At 54.9% G+C, this 24,204-nt stretch overlaps 7 protein-coding genes across 7 annotated transcripts; 3 read left to right on the top strand and 4 right to left on the bottom strand.

The window, feature by feature from the left end:
- Window positions 1-334: 334 nt before the first annotated feature.
- Window positions 335-1,645, top strand: C8A04DRAFT_34456 (uncharacterized protein; the record flags this gene model as incomplete). Its single annotated transcript, XM_062782829.1, has 3 exons — window positions 335-450; window positions 508-1,399; window positions 1,511-1,645. 3 exons carry the CDS (start codon window positions 335-337, stop codon window positions 1,643-1,645), a joined length of 1,143 nt encoding a protein of 380 aa, XP_062640255.1.
- Window positions 1,646-7,062: 5,417 nt separating this feature from the next.
- On the top strand, window positions 7,063-10,690 carry C8A04DRAFT_34455 (DNA repair protein rhp26; the record flags this gene model as incomplete). The annotated part of the gene is made up of 2 exons (XM_062782828.1): window positions 7,063-8,320; window positions 8,376-10,690. The coding sequence occupies 2 exons, from the start codon at window positions 7,063-7,065 to the stop codon at window positions 10,688-10,690; spliced, it is 3,573 nt and encodes a 1,190-aa protein (XP_062640254.1).
- Window positions 10,691-11,498: 808 nt separating this feature from the next.
- Window positions 11,499-12,710, bottom strand: C8A04DRAFT_9379 (Zinc/iron permease; the record flags this gene model as incomplete). The annotated part of the gene is made up of 1 exon (XM_062785461.1): window positions 11,499-12,710. One exon carries the CDS (start codon window positions 12,708-12,710, stop codon window positions 11,499-11,501), a length of 1,212 nt encoding a protein of 403 aa, XP_062640253.1.
- Window positions 12,711-14,442: 1,732 nt separating this feature from the next.
- C8A04DRAFT_25073 (uncharacterized protein) lies at window positions 14,443-15,558 on the bottom strand (the record flags this gene model as incomplete). The annotated part of the gene is made up of 1 exon (XM_062779419.1): window positions 14,443-15,558. The coding sequence occupies one exon, from the start codon at window positions 15,556-15,558 to the stop codon at window positions 14,443-14,445; it is 1,116 nt and encodes a 371-aa protein (XP_062640252.1).
- Window positions 15,559-16,163: 605 nt separating this feature from the next.
- C8A04DRAFT_9343 (uncharacterized protein) lies at window positions 16,164-18,008 on the bottom strand (the record flags this gene model as incomplete). The annotated part of the gene is made up of 2 exons (XM_062785450.1): window positions 16,164-17,602; window positions 17,696-18,008. The coding sequence occupies 2 exons, from the start codon at window positions 18,006-18,008 to the stop codon at window positions 16,164-16,166; spliced, it is 1,752 nt and encodes a 583-aa protein (XP_062640251.1).
- An 854-nt stretch (window positions 18,009-18,862) lies between these two features.
- Window positions 18,863-20,254, top strand: C8A04DRAFT_34452 (uncharacterized protein; the record flags this gene model as incomplete). Its single annotated transcript, XM_062782827.1, has 3 exons — window positions 18,863-19,306; window positions 19,439-19,986; window positions 20,077-20,254. 3 exons carry the CDS (start codon window positions 18,863-18,865, stop codon window positions 20,252-20,254), a joined length of 1,170 nt encoding a protein of 389 aa, XP_062640250.1.
- Window positions 20,255-20,685: 431 nt separating this feature from the next.
- C8A04DRAFT_9299 (P-loop containing nucleoside triphosphate hydrolase protein) lies at window positions 20,686-23,971 on the bottom strand (the record flags this gene model as incomplete). Its single annotated transcript, XM_062785435.1, has 11 exons — window positions 20,686-20,856; window positions 20,881-21,210; window positions 21,295-21,446; window positions 21,533-21,564; window positions 21,647-22,095; window positions 22,191-22,256; window positions 22,464-22,708; window positions 22,959-23,045; window positions 23,098-23,175; window positions 23,250-23,446; window positions 23,517-23,971. The coding sequence occupies 11 exons, from the start codon at window positions 23,969-23,971 to the stop codon at window positions 20,686-20,688; spliced, it is 2,262 nt and encodes a 753-aa protein (XP_062640249.1).
- Window positions 23,972-24,204: the final 233 nt, after the last annotated feature.

Below are 24,204 nucleotides of genomic sequence, written 5' to 3'. Positions count from 1 at the left end.
CACCATTCGTTTAAACTTCCGACGGCCTGTGAGCAAGGGGCACGAGGAGCCAGGCAGACCAGTCAGTCAGTTGTATCTACCGAAACAACTCGCCCAAGCTCGCCCGCCGAGCCCAGGTGCCAACGCTGAGAGAGGGGGCGAGGGGAAACGGACGCCACCCGCACGTTCGTCACCAGAAAAGCAACGACCTGCTAAGGGGCCAGTCACATCAGAGGAACCACCGTTGCTCACTCGTCTCCTCAAAACCAATAACCTGGGAGACCATCACGCTCCGCTCGCTAGCCATCACCCGTTCACCGTCTAGTCCGAGATCCGCTCGCCCACCCGACAACACATGCTCTGGGTCATCCCCCGTTCCTTCTATCACGGTGTCAACAGACGCCACAAGAGAGCGGCCAGCCGGACCTTCCGATCTCGATCTCGACTCCACGATCCATCCCTGCGCCCAGCGTAGCCCCGTGTGGCTTCATCTCCCCAAATTATTTCTCTCCAGAACCCGGCGACCAGCCAGGGCGGTCCGCTCTGGCGGAACCCATGTATCGGAGGCACGCTGGCGGGCAACTACCGTGTAGGACCGGACTACAATGTCGACTACGCGCCGCAAGAGCCGCATTCGGGGCAGCAAACCCAGGCTCCGAACCCGTATGAGACGCACCATCACCGGGCCCCGCTCCAACATGCCGGCCCATCGTCCCTTCACGATCACTCCCCACATCCATCTCAGCACAGCGGCATGCAGCAGCACTACACCCCAACTCACCATGCCCATCCGATCCTCACCGACCCCAGCCATCTGGCCGGGCATCCATCGGCTCGACACATGGGACATCCTGGCCCATCTCATTTCGGCCCCGGTCCAGCCCAGCATGCTGTCGTGGCGCCTCTTTACTCGTCTCTAACCCCGACGCATGGCCAAACTGCGGGTATGAAACGGCCACGACCCGATGACCTCGACCTGTCCGTGCCTGGAATGCCCGACCTCGAACATGGCGATCTCGAGTCAATGCAGCAGACTCCCATGGGTGCCACATACGCACCGCCACCGTCCGCCCAGGCACAACAACCTCCGACGCATCACCACCATCGGCTCCCAGACACGGGCCCGCCCAACAAGCTCCTACGACGAGATGGGGAAGGCAACAGCAGCGTTGGAGGTGGGGGGCCGGGGGCTCCGAGTATGGTGGGGGCTGCGGGTATGCCGGCGCCGGCTGCGCGGCCGAGGGGACCAAAGCTCAAATTCACGCCGGAGGATGATCAGCTGCTGATTGATCTCAAGGAGAATAAGAACTTGACGTGGAAGCAGATTGCGGATTTCTTCCCGGGAAGATCGAGTGGGACGCTCCAGGTCCGATACTGCACGAAACTCAAAGCCAAGACGACGCAGTGGACGGACGAGACGGTAATTAAAGCTTTCCTTTTCTTCTCGTCCGTTTTTCCGGGTAGACCCCGATGTTTGTTGACCGCTAGGGGATGGCCATACCCTTGTTTACTAACGAAAGGTGTTCAACAGGATCAAAAGCTACGTACCGCGCTCCAGGACTACGAAAACGAAAAATGGCGCATCATCGCCAACAAGGTCGGCACAGGATTTACGCCGATCGCCTGTCGAGATAGAGCCGCAGAATTGTCGGGGGAGAACTTATAGCAACCAGCGTCTCCTCAGGGACAGGGGCCTGGGGGGTCAAGGCCAAGCTCGGGGGTGGGAATGGGACTAGGACCACGGCAAAACCCTCCTCTTCTCCACCTTCCTCCGGTTTCGATGCCCTCAGCTTCAGTCCCTAATACAGGGGACACCATCCACTCGGGTACCATATTCCCGTCGCAGCTTCAGTGACGTTATGGGCATTCGATGCCCTCAACCGCCATCACGACGACAACTGGTCTCAGCAACACACGCCAGCGACAAGGATTTGGATTCTGATCCTTCTCGAGCTCGTCCCTTTTTCAAAATCCGGTGGTCTACTACGGTATTGCGGTGTTTGTTTCATCGGAAATTCTGAGGGGGGGCTGCCTCGTGTACGTTGGTGATTAAACGTAGCGCACCCCCCCTTTCTATACGCTCACTACCCAGCCTTTCCTACCTGATATATTTCTTTATTCCCCCCTAAAACAAGGAAAATAACCCTTGTGTCATTTATTGGCCAGGTCCGGCCTTTGGCAGTTTTTTTTCTTTTACATGGTAAAAACGGCGGATTCTTAATATCGGAGATACCCCGAACCCGTCATGCGAAAACATCTCAACTCCCTTTCGTTTTCCTTCCCTTTAGCCTATATGCACACTTTTTTTTTTCACTCTTTCGTTCATTGTTCACATGGAGGCTTTTTTATTTCTCATGTTTCTGTTTGTCTGTTTCTCCCCAATGGCATGGAAGGCAATAGAGGACAGGCGGGGTTTTCAGAGCGGGTGGACGGGGAAACGAAGCATATGACGACAACTTTTCTTCAGGGGAAGCATACAACCATCCCGAGCCCGTCGTCACACCCAACAAGTACACGGCCGGGTGATGACGACGACGATGATTCTCGATTTTTTTGGCAACACTTAGATTGGATTTGGGTTACCAAAGGGGAAAAAGCATAGGAGGAAGTTGGTTGGGAAGAAGCAGGCGAGGTTGTTGTAATGGGGGATCTGTCGGCTCAGAAGATAAACGGGCGGTGGTGATGGCGATTCCATTTCCGTGTTCCATGATTAGTGGGAGACTGCTCCTGTGCGGACGTTGACGTCCACAGAACTTTGGTACGGGTGGAGGCGTGTAAACCACGATCTCTTTATCCAAGACGGCCGTGTGTCTCATACCCAACGCGAGACCCCTTTCTCATCTTATTTTGTTTTTTGTTTTTTTTTCACTCTTACCTTACGATAATGTTTAACACCATAGGCCGGCCCTGATCAAACAGACTTTCAATTCTTCCCTCTTTCTCTTGTTTTCACCTGTCCCAACCCCCTCTTGCGGTATTGGAGTACAACACGTGCTCAAATTGTGAGAGGGGGAAACACATGGCGACATGGGCCCTAGCGTTGTCGGAGTTCGTCCCATGTCAATTCCAGCGCCGATCTGCCTCTAAACTGAACCCTTGCAAAGCGTAACGGTTTTGTCTTTGCCAAGAACCAGGGTCCTGTGTGGACACAAACATTGCTTTTTTGCAGGACTTTTGTCTCGATTTTTTTTTCCTGCAGCTCTTGAGCAAAGCTCTCGGGTGTCGGTAAGGCAAGTGGGTCGCTCTTTGTTTGTTCCCAGTGCGATCCGGTGGACGTTTACTGGGCAGTCACAACCCAACTTTGCTCGAGCTCGAGCTTTAAATTCGGAAAGAGCACACAGGATGGGCGAAGCAACGGAGTTGTCCAAAAATAATTATTTATTAAGTAGTTAAACGGCTTAAAGCACGGTACATAACGTTGTTCCCTTCATGGGGTTTGGCAGCCGAGAGCGACGCCCGCGCTTTCCCAAACATCCCTGCATGGCAGCGAAGCCCGACAGAGGTTGTTCGCTGTGGGAAGCGACCGCCAAAAGGATCAGGCCCACAGAATAGTACCTTCTAAGCCTTCGTAACCCAACAGAGGACAAAAAAGCTACCGACAACTCTAGGCCATCCTTCCAATTTGCTTATTGGGCGTGTGAAGGGTTGGTCAGCGGAAACGACTTGGCTCGCAAACACATGCGACCTCATCGTAGCCCACCGGAGCTGCGGCCGGGCGATTGTATCGTTGACCATTTAGGTACCTAGTTAGCTTGGTTACGTAGACGATCTGGTGAGTATTACTACCTGACCTTGATAGACCAAACTTCCTACGCCATGCACTGTTCCTGACTCTCAACTCCTCGCAGACCAGTGGGCATCCAATCGGGGATTGAGACCGCAATATACGGCCATGTCCGTTGCGAGCAATTGCACATGTCGCCTAGCTAGCATCCGCCAATGTGCCCACTTGACCTGCATCACGTCCCAGCGCCGACCCGTCCGGGGTTGCACGCCGATGCTGCTGCTATTTGCAAAGCCTCTCAGGCTCAAGTTCGTGGGATCTTATGAGGGCATGGAAAGTTGCGCACTTGCTGCGCAGCGCCGACAACAAACATGCACCTGGCGGGAATTTGCCTGATACAGAAGGTGTATTGGTCTCGCATATAGTGGTTGGAGCCTTGGGGCTTGCCTGGAGTCTCTGGGTTGAGCGGGGAAAACGGTCTGGGCCTGGCTCACAAGTCAGATAGGAGCGGTAAGCGCCGATTACCCCGTGATGAGGAAGAAGAAGCAAAAAAGGGTGGTCTGGAATCACTATGAGGGTGAGGTCTTATATGGGGCATTTTATGTGCCGACGAATCCTCCAAGCGATTCCCACTCAAAGGCACGTTGAACTACCTACACACAGCATCCATGGCGCTGTAAACAGTTCGCCGTTCTGTCTATCATGAGCCGCCCAAGAACTACGTTACCTTGAGTTCTCATTGTCTCCGACCGCACTACCGATCAGTGCTACCTAGGTGCCGAACAACACGCTCTTCCGTCTGGGGTCTGAAGATCCCTCACGACCATCATGCTCCTGCCGAGCCCCAGATCCCCAATACCGACCATACCCAGGGTAACGGGCCAACGGGGTAACGACCAGGCTCAGAATCTTGTTTCTGGCCAACGCAAAGTCCCCGGGGGGGGGTCGAGGGAGGGGGGGATGGCAGCCGAGGCCTGGAAGGACGGCTCGCAACGACGGGCTGCAATAGTGGTTACGGCTTATGGCTCTGAAGAAGGGGTCCTGGCAGTTTTCTGGCTATAATACCGTCTAATAAGGCCCCTATCTGGATCGGTGTCCACCCGGCAACAACCCTGACCCCCCTGTCCGTGAGCACCTAGCGAGCGTCCCCCCCTCCTCACGGAGGGCCTGGAAGACCCTGCAAATGGCGTGTTTTTTGGAAGAAGGGGGGCTGAAGAGGAGGTTGGGAGCGGGGAGGCACCGCCCCTGGGCGAGATATTCGGGGGGGTCGAATTTGACAGCTGGACGGCAGCGATGGCGGAAGCGGAACCCAAGACTTGCTCTTGTGTCTGCTGACGTTCTTCTCTCTTCTCTCACCCCCTCAGCCGCGGGAGGGTTGACGCAGTCGGGAAGTCGTCCCTGGTGATAACTGGGGAGAGAACTGGTGGTGATGCGGTCATGAGAGTCATTCCCGCTTAATCGGCTCCAATTCGGAATTCCACACTGCACTTGTGAAGCTCCTGTTTGGCACGCGCTTGGGGGAGGCCTTACTGGCGGTTAGAGGAGAAAGACAGAACACCCCAAGAACGAACTCCAGGGACTGGGGCAAGTCTGAGGGACGCGAGGGGGCAGAGGGAATAACACGGCGTCGCTAACCCGCGTCACCTCGCGTGTGTGTATTTGGCCTCGGTAAAGCGGCAAATGGACGGGGTGTCGACCGGAAATCCCCGGTTTCCAGTTTGCCGTTGTCGCTTCTCATCGGGCGACGGTAAACGTCATGGAGGCGTGGCGGCCGGGCGTGATTCGTTGCCGTTTGTCATGGAGTTGGTTCACAGGATATACATAGTAACCAGTCTCATTTCCAGTGGCGTTGGGCGTTATTCAACGGTCAATCCCAGCAAGCGCGGAGGAGAAGGCGAGCTGTTGGGCTTCAATCTTACTCGATGCCATTCCGTGGTTCCCCGAGGCAACCCCAAGGAGTTGCCGGTATCTTCTTTAATTCCTAGCAGAATTTAGTAGAACGATGATGTAAATTTAATCCTCGAGCTAAAAACTACAGAAGAGCACTCTTGTCCAAAACATGGACCCCTGAGCACGCAACGTTACAGTGTATTGAGAATTAGCCGTGGGAGACTGAATCCCAATCGTAATTTGTCTGATGCCATCGAGATTTTGCACTGGAAGCAATAGTGTACCTCGTCCCAACCCCTGGCAGAGCGCCACCGCCTTGTGATCGACCAGGGCCGGGTTGTGGAGAGACGAGAGGTTGTCTTCCTGCAGGATCTCGCAGTGTTTCTTCTCGATCTGGTGGGTCCAAGTGCCGTGCTGCCCGGTTCTTGGGGACACGCCTCTTTGTTTTTTAGTTCATGGGTTACGGATACAGAGTCTCGTCAGGGGGAAGGTACCGATGCGGTAACACTTGAGGACGGGGGCGGTGACCGCGGACCATTGCTCTCTCAATTGGCATGAAGTATCAACGCTTTGACCTTGAAACCCGGCTGGCCCCCGTAGCTCGACATGTCTATTTCCATCGATTTATGTTGTTTTACCATCGTTAATGGAAGTGACTCGATGTACACTCCCCTGGGGGGCCACCGCAGGGCTCACAAGCCCACGGATGCCAGAGCGAGACGAAGCTGCTGTGGCCGCGAGGGCTTAAACTGAGTTGATATCTACGAGAATCCTGAGGCCCTTTATGGGTGACCGACTCGCCAGGCCCTTTCGAAAGCAATATTCTTCTACCACTTTTTTAGGGAAGAATGTGGACTAGGACGGTTCAAGCGAGCGTATCAGACCTAATTGGTGAAGGCCCAAGGCCGGGAAAGAAGATTCGTACGACATGATGGAGCACCTCATATATTATGGAGAGAACTTACTCTGTCGGGATGTTTCTGTACTTGCGTGATGCCGCTTTATTATGGTCAAGCTTGATGTCAACGAGGTAAGCATAGACCCTAACCCTGAATCTCATTCAAGTCATCGTCATCATTTAATTAACGTGAAAGTCACCTGACAGCGTGCGCTCCGCCACCGCGGTCGATCGCGGTCATTGGAAGTCCCGCGCAGCTGCCTGGAAGCTTGGTCTCCGGTTTTCATGTCCGGAGTTGCACTTGAAGCAAACAGAATTAAATCATTTTTCCTCTTCTTTTCTCTTATTTTAGTCATCCATTATTGGACCGCCCCCGATTTTCGCCGCCCCCTTCGAATGTATTCCTTTGAAACATGAACCCGGCCGCTCGATTGCAGCTTCCTTCGCTCTACTTCGTCCCTAGTTGTAGCGTTCCTCGCAGTTGCTTGATCCTTCCTTGATAGGCGCCCACCACTTCCACCGCCCGCACGCCCATACGCCCGTAGGACTGCATACACTTTCGAATTTCAAAATGGCGTCAGAGTCCCGTGATGCGAGCCCGGCAGAGCCGTCCTCGGATGCCCCTCCCGACGACGCCAACCCCGAACTCGACGAGAGCGCAACACCTAATGCCGCGGCGCCACAAAGAGCCGCAGATGACGAGGCTTCGGCGCTCAGGCTTCTAACCGAGAATGTACGGGATCAAGATGACCTCGAACGAGACATCACATCCCAGGCCAACCGTGCCTTGATTGAAGCCGAGGATAAACGGGACCAGAAACGCATCGAGAAAGCCGAGCTGTCAAGATCCAAACTAGAAACCCAACGTAGAGCTCAACAACAAAAGCTCCGCACAGCGCAAGCGAACTCCGCAGCGAAGTTGCGCATCCAGCGAGAAATAGCCCGCATCGAAGCAGAAATCGAGATTTGCGACAAAGACATTGCCGACTTCAACACTCGTATCGAGCAGAGAAATAAATTGGACGGAGAGGATGGACAGACACAGGGGGCAGCGGGCGGGAAGCTGAAAGGGGAGACGCAGCGCGAGTATCTCATTCGGACAGGCAAGATCACACCATTTGCCACGTTCGGTGGGCCACGACCAGCTGGCGTCGAAGGCGAGCTCGCTGATGCTATCATTGATGCCGAAGATGAGGCCGTTGCGGAAGAGCTCGAGGAGCAGGCTGGTGAAGGCCCACGCTCCCATCAGAATCTGAGGTTGCCCGGCTTTACCGAAGATGTGGACGAGGTACCGAGTGCCGCTGTGGAATCGGAGTTTTCCCTCCGCCCACGGAAGAAACGGAAGGTGCAAAACGCGCCCGCGGAATCGGATGATGATTTTGCACCGGAAGAGTCGGCGTCGGAGGCGGCAAGCGTCGCGTCTGAGGCTTCGGAAAATTTCGATATGACAGAGGTGTCCCCCAAGCGGAAGCGAGGGACGGCCGCAAAAACGAGCGAGGGTAAGATTGACTTGAGCAATATCGACGATGGCAATGAAGCCGTGTACCAGACGAGGCTGAAGGACTGGACTGAGCGGCGAAGCCGAGCAAGGCGGCGCCGCCAGGAAGCTCTCGGCCAGCCAGTTGACGATGGGTCGGATGGCGTGGACGAATGGTTGAAGCCGTCCCCAAACCAGTCTGATCATCAATTTGAGAACGGCATGAAGTTACCAGGCGATATTTATCCCTCACTATTTGACTACCAGAAAACGGGGGTACAATGGCTGGCAGAGTTGTATGCCCAGGAGGTTGGCGGCATCGTGGGTGACGAGATGGGCTTGGGGAAAACCGGTTTGTCTCGTGTCGTATCCATTCTCCCGGGAGCTGAGGCTTACGTTATGTGTAGTCCAGTTGATATCCTTCATTGCCTCGCTACATCACAGCAATATGCTTCACAAACCGGTCATTGTAGTTGCCCCGGCCACGGTTCTGCGACAATGGGTCAACGAGTTCCATCGTTGGTGGCCGCCACTCCGTGTGTCGATTCTTCACTCGTCTGGGAGCGGCATGTTCAATGTTCGGGATGAGGATGAGATAGAGGAGCACGTGGATGACTGGGATGACGAAGAACGGCCGAAGAGGTCCAACCCGGCGGTAAGGAGGATTGTTGATCGAGTTGTCAAACAAGGTCACGTCCTAGTAACCACCTACGCCGGCCTCCAAACATACGGCGATGTCCTGATTCCCGTCAACTGGGGCTACGCTGTGCTAGATGAGGGCCACAAAATTCGAAACCCGAACACGGCAATCACAATCTACTGCAAAGAACTGCGCACTCACAATCGCATCATCCTTTCCGGAACCCCGATGCAGAATAATTTGACCGAGCTCTGGTCCCTCTTCGACTTCATCTACCCCATGCGGCTTGGCACCCTGGTGGCCTTCCGCACCCAGTTCGAGATCCCGATTAGACTTGGGGGATATGCCAACGCTACAAACCTACAGATTATGACGGCCCAGAAATGTGCGGAGACTCTGAAAGACGCAATCAGCCCTTACCTTCTCCAGCGGTTAAAGGTTGACGTTGCTGCGGACCTTCCGAAGAAGAGCGAACAAGTGCTGTTTTGCAAGCTGTCGAACCCGCAGCGGGAGGCGTATGAATTATTCCTGAAGTCCGAAGACATGGCTTCCATCCTCAACCGGACACGACAGTCGCTGTATGGAATTGACATACTGCGCAAGATCTGCAACCATCCCGACCTATTAGATCCGAGACTCAAAACCAAACCCGGCTACACGTGGGGTGATGACAGCAAATCCGGCAAGATGGCTGTGGTCAAATCCCTTCTCCCTATGTGGAAACGCCTAGGGCACAAGACGTTGCTCTTCTCCCAGGGAGTGCAGATGTTGGACATCATTGAGGCCTTTGTCCAGCGGCTGGACAATGTCAGGTACCTTCGCATGGATGGTAAAACACCCGTAAAACAACGACAGAGTCTTGTGGATCAGTTCAACACGGATCCGGAGCTGGATGTGTTTTTGTTGACGACAAAAGTTGGCGGGCTAGGCGTCAACCTCACGGGGGCCAACCGAGTCATCATCTTTGACCCGGACTGGAACCCTTCTACCGATGTCCAAGCGAGAGAGCGGGCGTGGCGGTTAGGTCAGAAGAAGGAAGTAACAATTTACCGGCTTATGACGGCCGGAACCATCGAGGAGAAGATCTATCATCGCCAAATCTTCAAGCAGTTCCTCTCCAATAAAGTGTTGAAGGACCCCAAGCAGCAGACATCATTCAATCTAAGCGACTTACACGATCTCTTCACCCTCAGTTCATACGAGGACGGCGTCACAGAAACCAGTGAGATATTCAAGGGAAGCGATGTGAAGAATTTCAAGCGTGCCGACCCACAGCAACTGGTTCTGCCTGGGCGCGATGCCGCACCTCCCATCCCAAAGCACCTTCGGGACAAATCGGCTCCTAAACCCGAGCCTAACGAAGCACCGCCGACGGAAACAGCGAGTGCGGACGGCGATGACCAAGAAAACATGCTCCGCACGATCGACGGCATCGCAGGTCTAGAAACCTACGAAAACCCCTCCGCGCCGCCCCCGAACGAGGAAGACCGGCTCATGGAGGGCCTCTTCGCCGGATCCGCTGTGCACAGCGCACTCGAACACGACGAGATCATCAACGGCAAAAAGGCTGTCCAGGCTGACCGCAAGATGCTTCAGCAGGAAGCCAACCGCATCGCTGCCCAGGCTGCGATCAGTCTCCGCCGAGCCGGTGAGCAAGCCCGCAACGTGCCCATAGGCACGGTGACCTGGACGGGCGAGGTTGGCGAGGCCGGTCGGCCAACCAACATCCGTCGCGGTCATCGCGGCCCGGGATCAGCGGCTATCCTAGCCGGTGTGGCCAGCCGACAGGGCCTTGGTTCGGGATCGGCTAGTCCTGCCGGCGGTTCAAGGGCGGGCACCCCTATAACGGGTGAGCAAGCCCAAAACCTGCGCGCGAGGGACTTTGAGAGGATGATACCCGAGTTTATTCGGCGGCATAACGGACATGTGCCGTCGAAACTGCTGGTGGACCATTTCAATCAGTATTGTGCGGGTTCACGACAGGCGGATGAGTTTAAGCTGGCGCTGGGGAAAGTGGCGAAAATGGAGAAAAGGGGGTCGAGTATGCGGGGAATTTGGACGCTGAAGCCCGAATTTCGGTAGATTGGGAGTGCTGTGCGGTTGAACCGGCGAGGGTATAAAATGGGGTCAGGAATTGGGAATATGTTGCGGGACAATAGATGGCCGGATCAAGTTTGGTTTCGGTGTTATGGACGGCATCCAGGGGGCGTGCGTTGCTTTATTTAGCGCGACCACGATCAATACAAGTTAGCCTCAACAAAGGAGCTTCAACAAAGGAGCTTTTTTACTCAGTAGTTGCATGACGCGGTCGGTTTCTTCAGAGCCTCCTTTTGCCCCTTTGTTCTCCAATACAGATCAGGGTCCAAAACTCAGGTCCCTATCTCCGAGCTCATCGAGTTCCGCATCGGCCCATACCATCGTACCCACTACCCAGTACTTGTTGCGAGGCGAAGATCATCTGGAACACGGGATATGCACAAGCCCAGGCGGATTTACCACGTGGTAATTGAATGGTTGCCACGAGGCGTGTCTGTTGTTGGACAGCAGCCAATAAGCGTGATGTTAAAGGACGAAAGGGGCATGTGGCATGTGGCATGTGTTATGGCGGGGTATTCAGCTGTGGGTTGGCCGTTAGTTTTTATGTGCAATAAGGATGACCGATCCCTTACTTTATCACCAACGGTATCCCCAGCCGAATACATATCAATGTGTATAAAGAGCCAAGGGGATCTTGTAGCATGATCCCAAACACCCCACATCAATTCTTAAACGCAAGGTTAGGTAGGTATTGACGATAGTAGATTAAGGGTATAGTATTGACACGCTAAGAAAACCCAACCGCAAATTAAATTTAACTCCCCAACTCCTTTTCCGTTATCCTGCGCCTTTATCAAGCCCAATTCGCTAAAAGTGCCATCAACCCAACACCGACCACCACACACCCGTACGCTGCGAGCTGCATGCCCAGCCCCGCCTTGCGCATTTCAGGGTTAAACATGAACTCGTGTGCAACCAGCTCGACAAGGGCCGTGTACATGAGAATACCACCGCTGATCGCGTCAAACACGCCGTTGACCACGCGGCTGGTGGCCGCTTCAAGGGCAAGCGAGCGGCTAGCCACGAGGCCCATACCGATGGCGAAGGGGGTGCTGATGGCGTACAGGGAGCCGAGGATATAAGGTGTCCAGCGGCGAGTGCCGTGGGTCGGCCAGGTGGCCATACCGAGACGGGCGCCGAGACCGAGGCCTTCAAAGGTCTGGTGGAAGACGAGGACGACGAAGAGGATGACGAAGTTGTCGGTTACGGCCAGGGTCAAACCGATGAAGATGGAGTGAAAGATGACGCCGAACTCGAGAATGAAGATGGCGGTGATTTGTGCCGCGTAATTGGCGTGCTCGTCGCCCTCGACATGGTCACGCTGGTGGCCAAGATGGTCGCCGCCGCCGGGCGGGTAGCTAACGTCGTCACGGCGGACTGGGATCCGGCTAGAGTCGAAGAAGTTGCCACCACTGCCGCTACTGTTGCCATTGCCGTTGTCGTTACCCGCCTTAGTAGCGGACTCGACGTCATGGGACTGACGCTTGCTGCTGGGCTCGTCGTCGTGGGAGCCCTTGGTCTCATGCTCGTGGGTGCCGCTGTGGCCGTGGCTGTGACCGTGGCTGTGGCTGTGGCCATGGGAAGAGCCGAAGCCAAAGTCAAAGCGAGAGACAATAATTTCGAGGAGGAACATAACCATGACGGTCATGAGCGCGATAGCCATGGCCCAGTCGTAGTCCGGCAAGATGTTGGCCAGACACTCGTCGCGGAGGTTATCAGAAGCCGGGGATAGGAGATGCATCCAGGCAGTGGCAAGAATAACGCCGGTGCCAAAGTACTTGGCGATGAAGAAACATAACTTGGGTACTCGTAGCCTCGAGGTCTTGGCCAGAAAAACAGGTAGGAGGGTACCGATGGCCGAGCCGACCAGGATGACGAAGATAGAGGCTATCCTCAAGCCTAAATAGTCGGTGCTTGCCGACGAGATCTCACACTCCGGCACGGCATCGGCGCCGTTTTCCTCGGCCCGGGCGGCCAGAATCGCCCGGTGAAGATGCCGATACATCGTTGACGTATGCCGCACTCTCCGCTGTTGCTGTAGCAGAAAAAGACCCCTGCCGCGTCCTCGGCGAGGTGGTGCCCGGAAGAATCAAGAGACAAAGACAGCCTTGCGGAAGGGGCTTTTGAAGACTCCGTTGGTGGGCCGCTTAAGGCCGTGCCCTGCAGATAGTTGTGTTGGGACGGCGGTTGAGTGGGGAAAATAAGGCTCCGTTAGCTGATAAGGGAACGCCCGGCCTCTGTCGTGATGTTGGGTGCGATCGACGGCGTCGTCAAGGCCGAGTGAGACAGGGGAAAAGCTCGAGATCTCGGGGGTTGGATCACGACGGCGGGACGAAGAAATAGGAAGGGAAACGGCCGAGTTAAGTCTGTGGCCGAGTGAGACCGCGGCCTGACAAGCGGGAGTGATGGGAAGGTGAGTGAGTGAGAAGGAGGGTGGGGGGCTACCAGGGGTGTGGATGCGTGCTGGCGGGTTTGAGAACCTTGATGGCCAGGCCCTATGAAAAGCGGCGTTTTCGTCAGCCCACACAAGCAGCCCAACAGCCAAGACGTCAAAATGAGTGGAATACCCCGAAACAGCCAGGCGCCGATGTCGTGCGCTTTGTTTTCTCGAAGCCTCCCAGTTCTACTTGACAAAAAAAGTCAGTGTTTTATTGTTGTAACAAAAAATGAACATAACAATCAACTTTTGGACCGGCCATATCGGAAGGGAATCCCAGAAAAAAGAAATAGGAAAACATAATCTTTGAGGACCTTGATGGCGCGGGACCAGGGAAGAGGAAGAAAAAAATCACTGCGGCCTTTGTCAAATTCCCTTTGCATGGCCGGCGCACTGCAGGATGAGCTGAGTGGGTTTGGCACATTGGGCACCTTGACGGCCACAGAAGCCACACTTCCCTCCCCTCTTCAACACCGAGTCGGATTCCTTGGCAAGCCGGCCATTGTTCGAAGCCCGGGTTTGGTGGGATCTCTGCCCGCCGTGCCGCCAACACAAAACGAGGAACGCAAGAATAGCCGGCCGATGAGTGGTGAGTTCGAAGCGCGATATCCGGATTTGCGGCGTGTGGGCTCGTGGGGCTGTGGGGCAAAAAGAGAAGGGCAGGGCAGCCCCACAGGAGCTGGCCATCAAGGTTCTCACTCCACGGCAGCCTCGTGGGGTTGAGGTGGAGCCCCGCTCTCACTCCTCCATCATCAACCTCAAACCCGACACATAAAATGTGACCAAGTTACAGCAAGCCACGGCAGAATCAGACTCGCTTCATGCGGGTGAGACAGGACAAAAGCAAACCGAAGACACAACGTGGAAATGCAGCAAGTAATCACCAATCACATCAAGCCGCCTGAGCGATAAAGGCGGGAAGTCAAAAGTCAACCACATGGTTTCACACCGAATCGCGTGGAGCTGCCTGGGGTAGCGCCTTCCGTTTGTTCGAAAGTACCTCAAGCATGCAAGAAGACAAGAAAAGGGGAAAGAGGAACCTTTAAATAACTTGAAGTACGTAAGAGAGTGCTCAGCTTGCTCTCCCCATCCCAAGTTTATCCCTCCATAGGTAAGTACAACGTACTGTACCCCCCGCGTTTTCATACAATACGAAGCGTAATGACCCCCTTTCCCCCCTTTTTTTATCACACTAGTAGCAGCATGCATCCCGCGTTTTAAAACAAAAACAAAATGGAAGAAAAATGCAAAAACCAACTCCCATCAAGTATCACTCTTACCCAAACCCCCAGGCACCCGCTCACTCAGTAAAACCGGACGCACCGGACCAGTCGCTGTACCAGTCTTCCAGATCATCCAACATTAAGACGTCGTCGTCGTCGTCGTCGTAAAAAGTGCCAACATCCTCATCGAAGCCATCGACATACCCGGAGGCGGTCACGGGGGCCCGGGTCTCCATAATCCTCTGTTGGGCGGCAGCGCGGGCAGCGAGTTTGGCGCGCCGCCTGGTGTTGTAGCGCCCCGTGGTCACGGCGGCGGCTAGGGTGGAGGACGGGAGAGCCCCCCGGCGGCTCCGAGACCGGCCACCGGGTGTGTGATCCGGGTCGCCCACCAAGGCTTTCAGGGTCCGTATGGCTTGGACGAGCGCCGCCTTTGCCTTGGCTTCCTTTGTAACTTTGTCTGTAGCGGCGTTTCGAGGGCGCGCCCCCGGCTCCTTCCTAGTACGCGGTCCGCGCCACTCTGCTAACTGTTGCTGCCACTGGGGCCGAATTATCAATAGCGCTTTCTTCCTATCCATCCCCGAGCGAAGGAGGCTCTCGTAATCGGTTTTTTTGTGGCGGACCCACGCTTCCACTGCAAACTCGGCGCGTGTGTCTAGAGAATGCTGAGTTGCGTGGCCGACGCGGTCAGGGTCGGCGAGCGCGAACTTCGCGACCTGTGTCCCCTCCTCCGGAGGAATCTTGGGGAACCGCAACACGATTGCTTCCCTCAATGAATTCTCCAGTTCTGGACCCGGCTTCGGGTGCTCTGGCGGCAAGACCCCATGTACGGACCAGTTGTACACATACAGGGGACAACGCAGCCCCACCAACACCTTGTCTTTGTTGTAGACGAGATGGAGTTGCGTGTTTCTCAGGATTGATTTCTCATAGCAGTCATCATACGTCTTTTCATCGGAGACAGGTACATATTCAAAGGCAAACGGCTTTGGCGAGCCCTCCTGGACCTCTGTTATTTTCGGCCCGCTTCCCGGCTTCGATGTGGTAGACCGCTTTGATATGGTAGACTTTTTTGATTCGGGAGGCTGTTCTGATTTGGTAGGCTGTTTTGATTTGGTAGACTGTTTTGATTCGGGTGAAGATTTTGATTCGGGAGCCTGTTTTGGTTTAGTAGGCTGTTTTGATCTGGTACCCATGTTTGTTTGTGGAACAGCCGCCTGGTTTGGCGCTCGTTATCAAGATCAGGCTGAGATGGTATCTGCTTTTTAAACCAGTGGACATGCTGTACTGCTATCGCGGAGATCTGTTGACACGAGGATGATCCTCGAGCCGCATTGTCGAGCCGGGTTTGCTCCCTTTAAGTGCAGCTCACTCGTCTGTAACGGAAGAGCAATCGACACCCGGAGTGGTTATTTTGGGTTGCTACCACCTTTGACCCGCGAGTGAAGGAAACAAAGAGTTCTTGGACACCCGAGTATTCGCTGGGACTAAGCCATTGTCGAGGAGTTTTGTGTCCAGCCCTGCGACCCATTCTCACTCGACAATGTCTATTTTACTCGAGGTTTTCTTTTGTGTCTTGACGCATTGTATCCTGGTGGTGTTCTTTGTTGAGTGTGCAATTAGGGGCTAAACTAATTAAACCATATAATTACAGTTACGAGATTCTCTTTGACACCATTTATTGATTACCCCTGAAGGATGTTTGTGCCGGTTGTAAAATACCCCTGAATAGCGTCAGCCAATGCTTGACACTCATCATGAAAGACTCGGTCTTTTGAATCTCCTGACCGACCCCGTCCTTTTACGACTTGACATCCCCAGAATCGACACCGCCCCCGCGGCCCGACTTAAGAAAGCCCGTCATCTTAGCCTTCAACTCCTCATACCCCCTCTTCCACTCCTCCCCATGCGCCCGCATCAACGGTTCCCCCGCCGCCGCCCCATCCGCATTCACCCAGTCCACCAGTTCCTGGACATACGCAACCTCCAGCCCAGGCGCCTGCAGCGAGTGAAACCCACGACCCAGCCCCTTCTCCTCCACCCGCTTGTCATACTCCGCCCGCATCTGGGCATGGTCCGGCAGGCGCGCCTTGCCCGCAAACACCCGCGCCAGAGCCTGGGCTTGGAAATCGAACAGCGAGAAGGTGGCCACGTAGTAGGGCACGCCGATGAAGGTAAGTGTTGGGTCGGGGATGTAGAAGATGTCGCGGTGGAGATTGTGTGCCATCTCGCCTTCGGCGGTGACTACGAGGTGGGTGCCGGCTGCGGTGTGGGCTGGGGAGGTGTCGGAGTGGAGGTGGTGGAGAAAGGGGTAGGAGGTGATGTAGCCGGTGGCTAGGATAACGTGGTGGATGGGGGGGATGTTGTTACTGCTGCTGCTGCTGCTGCTCGTATCCTGCGGTTGGTCGAGGAGGCGGACGTGGCCTGGGATGGGCGCTTTGGGGGGTAAGGGGTTGCTACTGTGGGTTGTTGAGAGGTCCTGAGGGAGCGTGAACTCGGCGATGGCGCCCACGCGCACGACACTCTCAGGCAACAACGAGGCTGGGAGATCAAACTTCCCGCCTCGCACGCTCTGAGTGATGTGGGCAGCCACGCCGTCTAATTCACGGCAAATGTCCATCGCAGACACGCTGGCGCCGATGACGAGCACGTGTTTTCCGCGGTAGGGTTCAGGAGACCGGTATTGCTTAGAGTGAGTGATGCGGTCGGGGTAGTGTGCTTTCCAGGTGTCTAGGCCAGGGGTAGGAGGGATGCGCGGCATGTTGTAGTGCCCGGAAGCGACAACAACGAGGTCGAATAGGGCGGTCTGCTCGGTAAGCCGGGGTTGTCGTTGTTGCTGCTGTTGTTGTTGCTGTTTATTACCCCCCTCGGCCCCCTTTTCCAGCGAGACCGAGCGAATTTGCCACTTTCTCCCATCAGGTGTTTTCCGGACATCGTCCACGCGAGTGTGGAACTGGGTGGCCTCATCTACCCCGTGGTTCTTGGCTAGTTTCTGGACGTACTCTTCGATGTAGCGTTGGTTGATGAATGCCTCGGTGTCCTCGGGCCATGTCTCCAAGGAGCTAGCCATGAGGTGAGTTGGCACGTTGTTCTTCAGCCCGGCGTAGCAAGGGCCAGGCGGCGAAAAATGGACTTCCCCGTCAAAAAAGGGGGTTTCCGTCGCAATATCCCAAGCCTCATCCACTTCTTCCTCATGGCCACGATCATCATCACCATAACCACTGCCACTGCCAGGTTCGCCTTCTTCTCCCCCTTTCTCTCCCGTTAGAACACGCTCAGGAGGTGGAGTTACATACCCACTCCCCTTCACCCCAGGCACCACGGCATGCGGACCCCCCCGATAATAGCCATAGTCGTAAAAGTGATCCCCCTTCGAAGGCACACTGTTAGGATACGGCGGATCCGGTGCAGTGCGCGGGTCGTAATGCCAGACCCCGCCCGCAATGCTCGAACGTTCAAAGACCGTCACGTGCAGACCTTGTTGTAGCAGATGGGCAGCTGCGCAGACGCCGCTGATGCCCGCGCCTATGACGGCTACGGTGCTATTGGGATGGAAGGAGTTGGGGGGTTTTTGGCCGTGCTCATGGTCGTGTTGTTGAGGAGGCGTGGATGGTGCAGTTGGTAAGGAAGTCAATAAGGAGTCCATGGCGGGTTTCGTCTGGGGAGATTATCTAGAGGCAGTCGCTGCTGGTTGTTTACTTGTGCCGATTCCCCGATCCGTATATATAACAATAGCCAAACCTGTGGTTCCAAGCTCTGAAATTTGCAAGTAGTTTTCAGCTTGCTGGTAAGTAAACCTCTGAGAATGAGGAGAAGGCAGGTCGTTGAGGTTAGGAGGGCAGTACCTTGGGATAGTTAGTGTACTGTACCACCGAAGGGTATTAGATTAGTAAATTGACAGTTGGTGACTTTCTCAGTCACACATTTCCCCAAGGAGGGGGGGAGATAAGTCTTTTTCACTGCCGGCTTTCCCGTGACATGAGACGGAACGAAGGATTCCCCATGTTGTCGTGATACAACCCCTCAATCCGCCGAGAACGAGCACACGATACGAGCCGATCATGACACCAACAATCCATATGTGGGCACAAAATGTACTAGTTATCCGGCTTCCTCGGGATTGTTGGGGTCTTCAAAGCACGATCTCGCGGAAGTGCTACCCGGACGCGGGGTGAGGTGCAGTTTCGCCATATCGATTGCGCATGAGACCATCGAAAATGCATCAGCTTTTGTATGGTCAATCGCGGATTTGGAGAAGCATGATTGATAATCCCCCACACAAACCGATCAAACCGGGCCAACGTCTATCGCTCTGCCTCACAGAATCTGTACAAGATAGGCAGGAGGGAGGGTGGATGGTGGGTTTCGGAATATTTAACATCCTCAAGAGTGTAGAGGTCATGATGCAGTACTTATCATCTGGTACCTAGGTATAGGTAGGACAGCTCAACACCCCTTCCCCTCCGAGAGCTCACATCAAGTCTCGACCCAACAACAACCATGGCGCCAGCATCCACCATTGACACTGTCGCGGAGCCCGTCCGGCCCAAAAAGAACAGCCTCGACCTCCCTGAACCCGCCCTCCAGCGGCTGACCAAGGCCGGCATCGACCTCTCGGGCGGTTACCCCTACCGGCCCGTCGCTCCTCTGTATCTGCAAGAGGTCTACAAGATTCGCGGCGAAGAACGCCACTATCAGGATGCTGGTGCTAGAGCCGACAAGTCTAAGAAGAACTTGCTCTCGGCCGCGACCAAGGTGACCGATCTCACCACCCATATTGGGACGGAGATCGAGGGCATCCAGCTCAAGGACCTCACCCCCGAGCAGCGAGACGAGCTGGCTCTGCTTATTGCTGAGCGGAGCGTCGTATTTTTGCGAGACCAGGACCTTACACCCCAGAAACAGAAGGAGCTCGGCGAATGGTTCGGCGAGGTTGAAGTCCATGTAAGCAACCCCCCTTTCTTTTTTCCTCAGAATTCTCACAGATTCCCCTGAATTTTGCCATCTGTTTAACCCTTCAAACTCGTTAATCTGTCAAACCTGCCCAGAAAAGCCTAGCTAACACGACACGCACAGCCCCAAGGTCCCCAAGTCCCACAACTCCCCGGCGTAACCGTGATCTGGCCCGACCTGCAAGCCCAAGACCTAGGCCGAACCTCCACCTTCCGCCGTCCCGGGGGCGCTTCCCAATGGCACACCGATCTCGTCCACGAGCGTCAGCCCGCAGGCATCACCCACCTCCACAACGACACCGTCCCCCCTCTCGGCGGCGATACCCTCTGGGCATCGGGCTACGGCGCCTACGAGAAACTCTCGCCCGCGTTCCGGGCGTTTATTGACGGGAAGAAGGCCGTCTATCGCTCGGCGCATGCGTATTTGGACCGGGAGAACCCTGGGGCTGGGCCCAAGTTTGTCGAGAGGGAGCACCCCCTGGTGAGGGTGCATCCAGCGACGGGGTGGAAGGCGCTGTGGGTAAACCGGTCGATGACGGTACGGATTGTGGGGTTGGACCAGGCCGAGAGTGACTTGGTGTTGGGGTATTTGTTGGATGTGTATGAGAGGAACGTGGATATCCAGGTCCGGTTCCGGTGGACACCGGGTACGAGCGCCTTGTGGGATAACAGGTCAGTAATCCCTTGTCGTATTTCTCTTTAAATGTCTAGTAGCTGTTTGGAGGTTTAACAGCCCCTGACTGACTGACCGACAACCGACAGAATCACCATTCACAATGCGAGCTGGGACTACGGCGGACGACATCCACGCCACGGAACTCGAGTCACCTCGCTTGCCGAGGTCCCGTACTTTAATCCCAATGCTCCCACACGCAGGCAAGCTCTAGGACTTCTTGACGAGGAAGAGAAGGAGACCCTTGGGGTGAATGCCGACTCGTAGGGTCCTTGTGCCTAAGAGGCCTATGCTCACTCCAGGAAGAGTTCGTAGCCTGTAATAAACTCATTGATTGTAGCTTTGAGAAACTAGGTAATAGGCAGAAATAAATCCCCGGTCCTTTCCACCTCCTCTTAAGCGAACTTTTAGGTCTTCATCCGTCGTCGTAAATGACCCACGGTGAAATAGCCCTAGATGCGCGAATGCCTGGCTAAATCGGCAAAGAGAAAATAACAAATCGACCGCGAATGGTGCTGAATCGTGCCGGATGGTGCTGGGAGGGGGTCTTCAGCAATAATAAAAGAAAGAAAAGAAGAAGGAAAAGGAAAATTAAAGACTCCTATGCGGTGTTGTTCCATGCCATGCCGTCGGCCCTTTCCCTGGGCGTAATCCGGGAACGACAAGCCCCCCCCTCCATAAACGCGTAGTCCACCTCCTTACTCATCGTCTTCCGACGAGTCACCCGAAGACTCACTGTCGGTGTTAGGGTCGCTCTCGTTACGGTAATCCTCATCGTCGGGATCCTCCTCGCCCCCCTCATCCACATCACTCTCCGAGTCCGCATCGTACTCATCATCACTTCTCTCCCCATCACTCACGTCCGCTCTCTTGGATCTCGTCAGTTACATCACTTCCAAATCTTCGCTCGAAAGATCCCCCTTTTCCCCACCCAGGGCCTCACATATCTCGTCCATGGTCACGCCACACTCTTCATCGCCGCGCCGACAACCCACAGCAGCAGCAATGGCTTCCCGCTTCCTAGCTTGGATGTTAAGGACGGTTTCGTCCATGGATCCCGCAACCAGTAACCTGGCAGTATGCACCTGCTTCTGCTGCCCGATGCGGTGGACTCGGGCAAACGCCTGGCGCTCCCAACCTTCATGCCACCAGTGATCATACATAATCACGCGGTTGGCTACGGTCAGGTTGAGACCGTGAGCGCCGCAGGTGACCGAGATGAGCTGCGGACCGTGTTAGTAGATTAGTTGTCCGTGTCCTAACTAGCTGCTGAAACCTACGGTAGTTATAGGCGCGGGTTGGCTTACCAAGATCTTGATGTCCGGGTTCTCCTGGAAAGCCCGGATACACATATCCTGTCGGATGGGGTTCATCTCGCCCCAGAGGTAGACGAACTTGAACCCATTCTGGAAGACCATCCTGCCCAAGATAGCCAGGATTGGAATCCACTGCGCGAACACTGTATTAGTCTACAATTAGCCTCTTCTTCTTCCTTTTTTCCAAGTCCCCGCTATCAACCAATAGCAACTGGGTTTAGTTACGTACCGATGATCTTGTCGTCCGGTGCCTCCTTGTGCCTGTTTGGTAACCGTGTCAGCCATCCACCATCCACCTACCCTAACAACCTCTCGCCACAAGAGTGGACAAATGAATACCTACCACTTCAAGATCAGGTCTATAGCTGCCTTCGTCTTGGCACAGTGTGGGATGGGTTCCCAAGGTCTTTTGTCGCAATCTCTCAGGAAAGTCCCTGCGTTGCGCCCGACATGTCTGAGCGTGCCCGCACCCTTGATCGCTCGCTTCTTTCCTTTTGCTGCCCTTTTCTTTCCCCCACGCTTCGCCTTCTTGACCGGGGTCTTGGGATTTAGCCGCGGCTGTATGCCGAGCTCGTCGTCTCCAGGCTTCCGCACGCGTTTCTTGTTTCCCTTGGGACCCAGACGATTTCCCCCAACCGCCCTCTTTACCTTTTTGAAGTATCCCAGGGGCTGGTTGTAGCATTCACCCCCTGTTACCTCATATCCGTTTGTCAAGTCTTTGCCGCAGTCAGGGCACTTCCCTGATTTCCGCAGAAGGTTCGCCAGGCAAATCTTGCAAAACGGGTGGCCGCACTATATAGGCGCCCCGCGCCAACAACGTCAGCAGTTGCTCCTCATCCCATATCCCAAGTCCAGTCCTGGGAAAGGGACTCAAAGCTCTCTCTTACCTCCGTCATGTGGGGCCGGGCTAGTACGTTGCGGCAAGACCTACAGAAATAGTGAAGATGGCCATGCTGCGCTTGGGTGTGCCCGTGTCCCCTCCCTCAGCGTGGCCGCGTGTTTCTTCGGTGTCAGTATGCTTCCGATCTATAGTGTCTCCGGGTATCACCATCCTGTCGCCAGCGGAGTCCTGATTCTCGACATTCTCCAGGTGGCTGGTAGTCCTCCCCGTATTGTCGCTGTCCCCTTTGTCCCCGTAAACCACACCATCCCCTGCCCACAAATCCCGAGTTCTCTTGAGCTTGGGCCGGGTTCAAAGGGGTAGATAAAAAGTTGGGATCGATCAGTGCCGGATGGGATGGGAAAAATCTCATGGAGTTCAACAGCTCCCTAATTCGCCCAGGCGGCCTTTGATTGCCCGGCGTCTCGCGGAGGGATTTGAGCTCAGCCTGGAACCTTTTGTGAATCTGCTCCTCGAGAGGCGAGAACTTGACTATAAGCACCTCGGGCGGCTGGCGTTCGGGGACTGGGAGAATTGGCCAACCCATAAATCTATCCTCGGCACATCTTCAATCCTAGGCGTCAGCGATCTAGCAGCAAATTGGCTGTAGCAGAGGCCATGAGGTGGGGTTTGGGAAGGTGCGGCCACGCGAGGGGTTTTATCAACTTACCGTTTCAGTGACATATCGTTGTAGGTTGCCCGAAGTTGTGCCTTCTGTTGTTCCTTTTCCCCATATGAGCGGGACTGAGGATATCCCGTACGGATAGGTGTAAACTTACATCGCCGGCATCACCCATAGAGGCTCGAAAGTCACCGTAGCCCTCTACCATAGACCTGACAAAGTCAAGATACGGGAAGAGCTCTGCAAATCCAGGTAGTCAGCAAACATATCAGCCTCCTACCAGGAAACAAACCCACCGTCCGTCTCGTCATGGGGGTGCCGGTCAGAGCCCAGCTATACTTCTTGCAGAGAAGCCTGCACGCCCTTGAAGCTGCTTGTCGGTCAGAATGGTGTACTTGGTAGAGTAAGACTTGCCACAGGATGTGGAAGAACTTGAAGACTTACATTTGCTGTCCCTGTTATTGATATAGTGGGCCTCGTCAAGGACAACGCGGAACCAGTCAATTTCGAATAGAGGACCCTTGCAATGCTTTTTGAGGACGGATTTCCACTTCTCGTCGCCATCTTGCTTTAGTTCCTCAACCTCCGCTAGTCTTTTACCCGAAGGTAGTTGCCGTTGGACCTGAGCATAATTCGTGAGGCTGAAACCTAATGTCAGTCCAGCTCTTGTGGGGACGGATGCACTGCAACAATAAGAAATTCGGAGCTTACATGATTTTAAACTTCTCCATATCCACCCTTTTCAATCCCTTCTTTGCGCTGTAGATAATGGCATCTTTCCAATTTCGACCTACCATGTGATTCTTGATTTCCTCCTCCCACTGCTCCAGGAGTCTCTTTGGCACAATGATGAGAGTTGATGCTTGCTTAGCTCTCTTCGGTGGCTTGTTTTGAGACATGCAAGCTAGGACCTGAATCGTCTTTCCGAGGCCCATCTCATCCGCAAGAATACCCCCTTGAGGGGCGGTCTCTTGATGTTCTTGGCTCAGCATCCAGGACACTCCGATTACCTGGTGGTCATGGAGAGATGTCCCAAATTCCTCGAGCTTCCATTTTCCCTCCGCCTGCTTGCACCGTCCAGGGCCGAATGATGACACTGCCTCTCCGAGCTGCTTACGATCTTGCTCGGCTTTTGGATCGTCACCATATGTGTCCTGTCCTGGCATCGCCCCATCCGAATGGCCGAGGCCGGCGGGCAGAGATGGGATTGTGTCCGGTCCCTTTTTGTCCGGAACCATCGATAACTCATCGTCTTGGTGGTTCTTGACGGGTGTGTGTGGCCCAGCAGGCTAGGGTTCCGGTGATGAGCCGGTGTGTTGCTCTGGCTGGTGTCTTTTGGCGTCATGGCTGCTCTCGGTGCCATTGTCACTCTTCCGCTTCATACCCGAAAGTGCGGCTG

Source organism: Dichotomopilus funicola, assembly GCF_033296635.1.
Source record: "Dichotomopilus funicola strain CBS 141.50 unplaced genomic scaffold C8A04scaffold_5, whole genome shotgun sequence".
NCBI lineage: Eukaryota > Fungi > Ascomycota > Sordariomycetes > Sordariales > Chaetomiaceae > Dichotomopilus > Dichotomopilus funicola.
Note: the sequence above shows the minus strand (reverse complement) of the source record. Positions and strands in the feature narration are given on the sequence as shown.